Source organism: Montipora capricornis, chromosome 13 (genome assembly GCF_036669925.1).
Source record: "Montipora capricornis isolate CH-2021 chromosome 13, ASM3666992v2, whole genome shotgun sequence".
In the NCBI taxonomy this organism is placed as follows: domain Eukaryota; kingdom Metazoa; phylum Cnidaria; class Anthozoa; order Scleractinia; family Acroporidae; genus Montipora; species Montipora capricornis.
Genome location: NC_090895.1, coordinates 4,471,895 through 4,479,394, shown reverse-complemented (window position 1 = coordinate 4,479,394; position 7,500 = coordinate 4,471,895). Strand labels below are relative to the sequence as shown.

The following is a 7,500-nucleotide window of genomic DNA, read 5'->3' as shown; positions in this document are numbered from 1 at the left end:
CTGCATAGTCCTAGCCTTCATTGTTTCTCAGGCTATAAGGTCTCTTCTACCAGTTCAAATTGTAACCAAAAAATACAACACGTCAAGAGCCGTAAGAGCTGCGCACACTATCGCTTGTACAGGAACGCCTTGAAAATTCTGTGCTCATGGTGTGGGAAAGTGACCCAACCGGATGGTCAGTGGCCATGGTTGTTGCAGATACAAACAAGATAGCATCCAAACGTGGATTTCGTGAGGTTGGCGCAGGAACTCGGGATCAAATATATAGCCCTGGAAACCCAGTACCTTTGCATTGAGATCTGAAGCCTTCAGTTTAACTGACTCTATAATATATTGTGAGTCAACTTTCAGCAACTGAGTATCTCATTTTCACAGTTATTAAAGAGGTACTTTCTTGTACTATAGTTATTCTTTTTTTTTTCAATAATGCTTTTGGCTGAATATAACTTTAATTTGAAAATTGAAGGTCTCGTGTGATTCTTCATTACTGTTACAATAGGGCCATTTATACGGGAGAAAATAAGACGCGTCTTAGCTAAGACGCGTCTTAGATAAGACGCGAACTGCTCCTATAAATGGTACAAAACAAGCGGTCGCGTCTTATTTTAGACGCGACTTACATAAGAAGCGTCTAATCTTGGAACAGAATTTTAGGCTGTTCTTATTTTGTCCGCGTCTTAAATAAGACGTGAACTTCATCGTATAAATGGGTTCGCGACCACAATAATACGTGAACTATAAGTGCGCATGCCTGTCACATGCCTGACGACAACAACAAATCGTCATTTATTTGACAAGTCACCCAGGTTAACAAAATGGCTTCCCAGTCCAAAAGATGGCCTGGAGAGCCGGAAGTTGGCAATAAATTCAAAATCTTCCATCTGCAACATGTCGTTATCGCACCAATCAGTCGATCGCTTTCTTCCGACTCGTCTCGGATTTCTGTTATATTCTTTGAAGGCAACGTCAAGTTTTTGAATTTTGTTCCACAGCACGGTCTTCACAAGAAAAGAGGACTTCTCAAAAGAGAAAAAACATCTCTTAAGAATTCTCTTCCTTCTTAAAATGACGGCACGCTTTTGTTTCTTGCTACAGCGCGCCATCTTGGATCTTTACCAAAGTTATTGCTTTTAACGGCGTTGCTAATGGCAACTTCGCATGTAAATGAGGCTGTATCAAAAATAAGACACGAACCTCACGCGAACCATTTATACGAGATTTCGCGTCTTATGTAGGACGCGAACGTATAAATGGTACAGTTCGCGTCCTATTTAAGACGCGTCTTAGCTAAGACGCGTCTTATTTTCTCCCGTATAAATGGCCCTAATGTATCTTAATGCTATCTAATAGGGGCTCAGTTTACCCAATGCACCAGATGCAACCATTTAATGAAGCCAATAGTAATTTTTTCAAATTTTCCAGAACCCCCTAGCACGGCCACTTCTTATTACTATAGCCAACTTGCCTACTACTAAAAAACATTTTGACTGGGCTGGTCTAGTAGCAATATCTTGAAAATAATCTGATCATGAATCGGCAGCCAGTGTATAGTAAGTAGTTCTTGTAACACTGGTGTGATAATTAATTTTATGTTCAAACTTGCTGACTTGGCAGACAACTCTTGCTGCTGTATTTTGGACACACTGCAGTCTGTAATAGTTTTACTGATAATTAGTAGGCCATAAAGCAATAAGTTGCAATAATCCAATTCTGATGTAACACAAATGTGTGAACAACTTCTCCTGTCTGTAAAGGCTTGAGCTCCTTGGTGTTCTAATTGAAGTACTTTGTTTGTTTGACTTTCTCTTTGAGGAAGTTTTCCTTTACATCTTCTTGAACTTTGGGCTTTAGGAGGTTGCTGGTTGTGGGGAGCAGTGTTCTCGTTCTACGGCCAAACATCCTTTGAGTAGGAGAACTTGACATTCCTTCCGATGGCATGTTTCTTCATGATGTTCTTTGCTGTGCTGTCGTGATGGCACTCTCGACTTTACCATTACTTTGGGGGTATCCGGGAGAGCTTGTGGTGACTTCAAACTCATATTTTGTCGCAAATTCCTTGAACTCTTGGGAACTGAATGGCATATTGTCACTGAATAGTTGGTTTGGAATCCATGAACTGCAAAGTGTTTCCAAAACACTTTGGTTATTCCAGCTGAAGTCTTGTTCTCTAGCCTGTGTTCCTTGAAGTAACTTGAGTAATAGTCAACCATGGGTCAACCATGGGTGACCCCCATTTTTTATTTCTCAAAAAAATGTAATCAGCATGCCAGAATGAAACTTTGTGCAAAGTTTTAAAAAAGTTTGCAGAGTAGATTCAGACCCACCTTAAATTAGAATCCACTCCACAGATTTTTTTTAAACTTTGCAGAGAGTTTTATCTTGGCCTGCTCACAACCTTTGTGCAATAAAAAATTGGGTTACTGGGTTCATTTTTCAGATATGAGCAACTAAAGCCAAGATATACGGTGTCTTTGCAAGGCTTTCCTGTTGCCAAGGTAACTTGTTACATCACAAAAGTGACTGCATCTTGTTCAGCAATAATGGGTGTTTCCCGTGGCACCATAATATTGCTGTTAGGTGATAAAGTGTTGTAGTGACAATAATAACAAGGGCTCTTCAAAGTGTTGAAACTGGTTTGAGCCACCATATAAAGCCAATAAAATCATGGCTCGACCAAATTAACAACCAAACTGAATGAAATCAGGTCTTGCTGACTAATCAACCCAAAGACCATGATAACGGCATTTAATATAAACTTAGTCAACTAACTACACACCATTACTTGACTCTGAATAAAGATGACGCGCTCAGGTGTCAAAACAACCGTCACAAACAAGAGCTGCTCTTCTTCTAGGATTTACTGTAACAATTTTCTCAGAGGATCAAATTGCATCAAATGACGAAAAATTAATTTTCCCTTGGGCAAAGCATTCTTGAAATACCAGAAAATACAATGTAACTAAATGTATTATACATGCAAATTCAAGGGAATACAATGTAATAAATCAACAACAGACATGTACATGACTGTACATGTATGTAGTTCAATTTTCCTAGAAATTAAAAGTACCCATTTGGTACATGTACATTGTACTGTATGCTGTAAAATTTTATAAGTCTTCAGTACAGTCAGCAAAAAAATCAAACAAACTTTTTAAAAGCTGTTCTTTTGAAACCACCAAAAGCAGAATCTCTACAATTATTGAATGTACTCACATCTGACTGTCACGTTAACTGTCTTACTGTCAATTCCAACTCCATTGTCAGCTTTGCAGCAATACCTTCCACTGGAGTTTCTTTTGATACTGTCAATAACATAAACCCCATCCACTGCTGGCAATATCTCATCATCTGCTACTCTTTTCCAGGTGATGTTTGGTGTTGGTTCACCAGTTGCATTACAACTCAAAATCACAGTGGAGTTTTCACAAACATCCCAATCGCTGCTCAAATAATCAATTTTAGGGTGCACTACAGAAGGAACACAAATAAATTTATTAATAATCATTTTTAAGAAAAGCAAAGGGTCTAAGTTGCAATTTCCGACTCAACAATTCCATGTTTTAATACCTAAAAACTTAAAAGTTTATTAAGAGATCACTTTTTTACTTAACACACAAACATGCATGTACACCCACATGAAAACAACATGAATCTCTTTCAGAAAGATTGAGCCACTAAGGAAAGCAACATTTAAGAGGTAAAAATGAGAAATGATGACATGCAAATTGCAAAAGAAGTAAAAGAAGGAAATGGCCAGTTCAATGGGGATTGAGCTTGAATGGGTTGTGTAAACTGTTTGCCTGAGTCTGTAACATTAATTTTAAAACCATGTTTCAGCCATCACCTCATCGTCATTTTATTGCATTTAAGCCTGTACCAGATTTGCATTCAACTACTTGTAAGAACCTTTTGATTTCTTTATACTGAAATGCCTGCTGTGAATTAATATTAAACAATTATTATATTTCAAAACCAATTTGAAGTACTGGTACTATGAAATGGTCATAAATGATGTTTGCAAGGAACAAGATAGTGGCTAAACCTTCCCTGTAGCACCACTTGAACAGACTCAGGGCTTTTGATATTTCACGCAGCCAGGGAACTACAAAATTAGGCAAATTTGTGAAATCCTGTGAAACTCACAAAAACACACGAAATACAGTGAAATTCACTAGAAATCTTACCAAATACACATCAGTACAACAATAATATTTATTCAAAACTTGTCTTGGCTGTTGGAGCTGTTTACTTGCCATAAACTGCAAACAACATCCCCAAACTACCAGGCAATCTTAAAACAGATTAATGTTATGAAAAACTGGGCCGTGGCCATGATGATACATTACCATTGGCACATTTCTTGAGCACATTCTTGTTGAAAGAGGAAATGATCATCTCTGTTAAAAGAACCTCGTGGTTGTCGGTATAAAAAGGCAACATTTATAAGTACCTGGTGTTTCTGTTGCTGACTAGTCATTGCATAGGCTAACGGTCCTCGTTTTCCCAAAAATTGGCAGAATTGAAGCCTTTTTTCATTAAAAACGTTTGTTGAAAGAGCGCAAACCAATCGCTAATTCCAGCAAAATTTGCCCAAAAAATTCCTGCGATTATAATCACACTTATGCCAACTCTCCTGGATACGGAACGAATCTCCCAATCTCCCAACGCGTCATCAAATCTCTCACATTTAAACAACTTTGAACCTTTTAAAGACTGCACCATTGTAGGCTCAAATAGCATCCCCAAGTTAAAAGAATTTTGATCTTTTTTAACCTCCTTTCACCGCTTCTTCTCTTTTAATACCTCCGAGTTTCAAACACAGGTTTCTATATCTTCATTTGTTATCACGGCTATAAGGTATAACTGCTTGTTTCATTGGATCTCCGTTTTACCAAAACAAATTTTTATTCTTGTTTTCTGAAGGCACTGCGGGGCTATAGGGAGTGGGTCAATTTTTTTTTTTAAGATTCAGAGGTTGACATCTCTGTAATTGGCGATTTTTTGCGGATCATTTCTCGGCGAAATTTGCCCCCAAACATTCCTGTGACTTTTTCTGAGAATCTCGCAAAATTTGACTTTTTCTACGACGTATCAGAATCCCTGACAGACTGCCACGACAAACATAAATAATAGCATTAAATTAGGGCACTGATTAGGCAACTGATTATTTCTCAATGTTTACAAAAACAACGGCTTCATTAATACTCATGTAAAGCAATACTATCATACAGTGATAATTATTACAAAAAGTTAATGACGGTGCATGCCTACTATTGTTATTGCGCATAGGTTCTCCGCATCTCGAGATACTCGGATTTCCTATCGGTGATGCTTACTAACACAGGGATATTTGCGCGCAGTTTAAAACTATCCAGAGAAAGTAGATCTTAGTAAGTGTCCTTGGTATCCAAAAAGAAAATTGGGGGTAACCACGCATTTTTGAGAGATAATTAAGCTTCAATTTGAGAAAGAACTCCATACATTGCTTTGTATAATAAAGCTTTTTACAAATATTCTTCATCAATTATCTTTGAAAAATGCGTGGTTACCCCAAATTTCCTTTTTGGATTTCAATGACACTTGTTAAGATCTACATTTCTCGCATAATCACACACCAGGGAAAAAATATCTTTAATTAGTAGGCACCGTCCTTAATGAAAACAAGTTACATGTATAACAAATTGTAACTACTGTTAAAATAAATTATGGTCAGTAATTCTTAATTTAAAAATAAAGTTCCACATGTCCTTAATGCATAGCTGGTACTCTGAAAGTGAAGTAAAGAAAACAAAACTTATAGTGCTTGTAGTCATGTACATGTAGCTTTATTGTTACAGTGTCACTTACCCAGCACAGCAATGAAGACATCTTTTGTCAAAGGACTTCCCACACCATTGTCAACAGTACATCTGTAGCCTCCTGCATCCTGTTTACCAGTGATGTTCAAAGGCATGGTGACTACAGTGTTATCAGAGAGTCTTGTCCAGGTTCTTGTTGGTTTTGGCTTTCCATCCGCAGAACAGTTCAGCGTTAATTCATCGGGTGCTGTTATTGTTATGTTACGTGAGGTGACAATGTTGCTTGGAGGATCTTAAAGCAACAAGATGACACACCTCATTAGTCTAGTGTTTTGAATCTCAGGCTCTTCAAATTATTCTTTCACGCATTTAAAGTACGTAACAGTAAGTGTTGATTTACCCCATAAGGTGGAGAATTCAGGCGAAGATTGAACACAACAAACAGGTTTATTGATTGATAAACAGTCGCCATCTTACATTGAGCACACGGTCAAACTACATGAACATAGGCATGCAATGTGAACGCACTCGTAGCCTCACTATATCAAAACCCTTCCTTCTTCGAGAAAACAAAAACTGTAAACTTAAACAGCTAAGAATAGTCAATACTCACAGGTCTGATAAGACTTTTACAGCTATAGCACTACAAAATTCAACAATCAAAAGTCTATTAAAAATGTCATGCCCATGTTATGTCAAGATGAACAGTCTCAATGACTTATATATGGTCTCTACTTGATCACGTAATCACGTGATCTTGAATGAAACGGATTGGCAGTTTGATTTTGTGCTTTGGTCGGTTTGCACTTAATACGCGCGTTCTTGAGACGCGGACGGCAACCGGAAGAGAACATTTTGCGTACCAGGGCAGTGATGTCTCCCGGATTTTTATACTAATCATCTCCAATGGAGAAAATATACTGAGCATTGTAAAAGTTTTTGTGTGAAGACAAATTAAAAGGGAAAACAGCTCACTTCTGGTTGCCGTCCGCTTCCAAAAAACGCGCGTGCTTGAGCTCCCTAATGTCTCTCCAGGACTGTCCCTAGGTGCGATCTTCTCTTTCCCACTACATGGTTGGCAGTTCTCTACTGGACGGTCCGCGGGTGAATGATCAAATATTAGGGACACAACTGATCGATAAATCAGTACAACTGATCGAATTTAGGAGACACAACTGATGGATTAATTAGTACAACTGATGATAAATCAGTACAACTGGTGGAATATTAGTATTACGAGACACAACTGATCGATAAATCAGTACAACTGATCAAATATTAAGCACACAACTAATCAGTAAAACCGTACAACTGATGGAATAAGCTGATTTAGCAACAGAACAGGAACGTCAGTGGCGACGTCGCGCGCAGCAAAACTACCAATGAGAATTTAGAATAGAGAAAAGAGTGCAGTCTATTCTATTCTGTCTATTCTATTCTTCTATCAGCCTGAGGAGGGAGCTTAAGCACGCGCGTTTTTGAGACGCGGACGGCAAACGGAAGTGAATATTTTGCACGCCAGGATAGCGATCTCTCCCAGATTTTTAAACTGAGGGTCTCTAATAGTGAAAAGATACTTAGCAATATAAATTTGGTTGTGTGAAGACAAGTTAAAGGGAAAACAGCTCACTTCCGGTTGCCGTCCGCGTCTCAAAAACGCACCTGCTTAAGCTCCCTATTAGGCTGATTTAGCAACAGA

The 7,500-nt window shown here is 38.2% G+C and overlaps 2 protein-coding genes across 2 annotated transcripts in view; one reads left to right on the top strand and one right to left on the bottom strand.

The window, feature by feature from the left end:
- The window catches only part of LOC138029770 (tyrosine-protein kinase receptor Tie-1-like), a 556,173-nt gene that overhangs the window by 434,026 nt on the left and 114,647 nt on the right, over positions 1 to 7,500 (top strand). The window lies entirely within an intron of this gene.
- On the bottom strand, positions 3,200 to 6,229 carry LOC138029419 (neuronal growth regulator 1-like). The gene is made up of 3 exons (XM_068877164.1): positions 6,202 to 6,229; positions 5,851 to 6,093; positions 3,200 to 3,471 (listed from the first exon to the last, which is right to left on the bottom strand). Exons 2-3 carry the CDS (start codon positions 5,954 to 5,956, stop codon positions 3,200 to 3,202), a joined length of 378 nt encoding a protein of 125 aa, XP_068733265.1. The 5' UTR covers positions 5,957 to 6,093; positions 6,202 to 6,229.

Bases quoted from the DNA above. Each gene is read 5' to 3' on its own strand.
- LOC138029419 (XM_068877164.1), bottom strand. From the start codon at position 5,956: ATGCCTTTGAACATCACTGGTAAACAGGATGCAGGAGGCTACAGATGT. The intron at 3,472-5,850 runs GTAAGTGACACT...TTCCTTCTGTAG, and splicing joins TGTCTTCATTGCTGTGCTGG to TGCACCCTAAAATTGATTAT.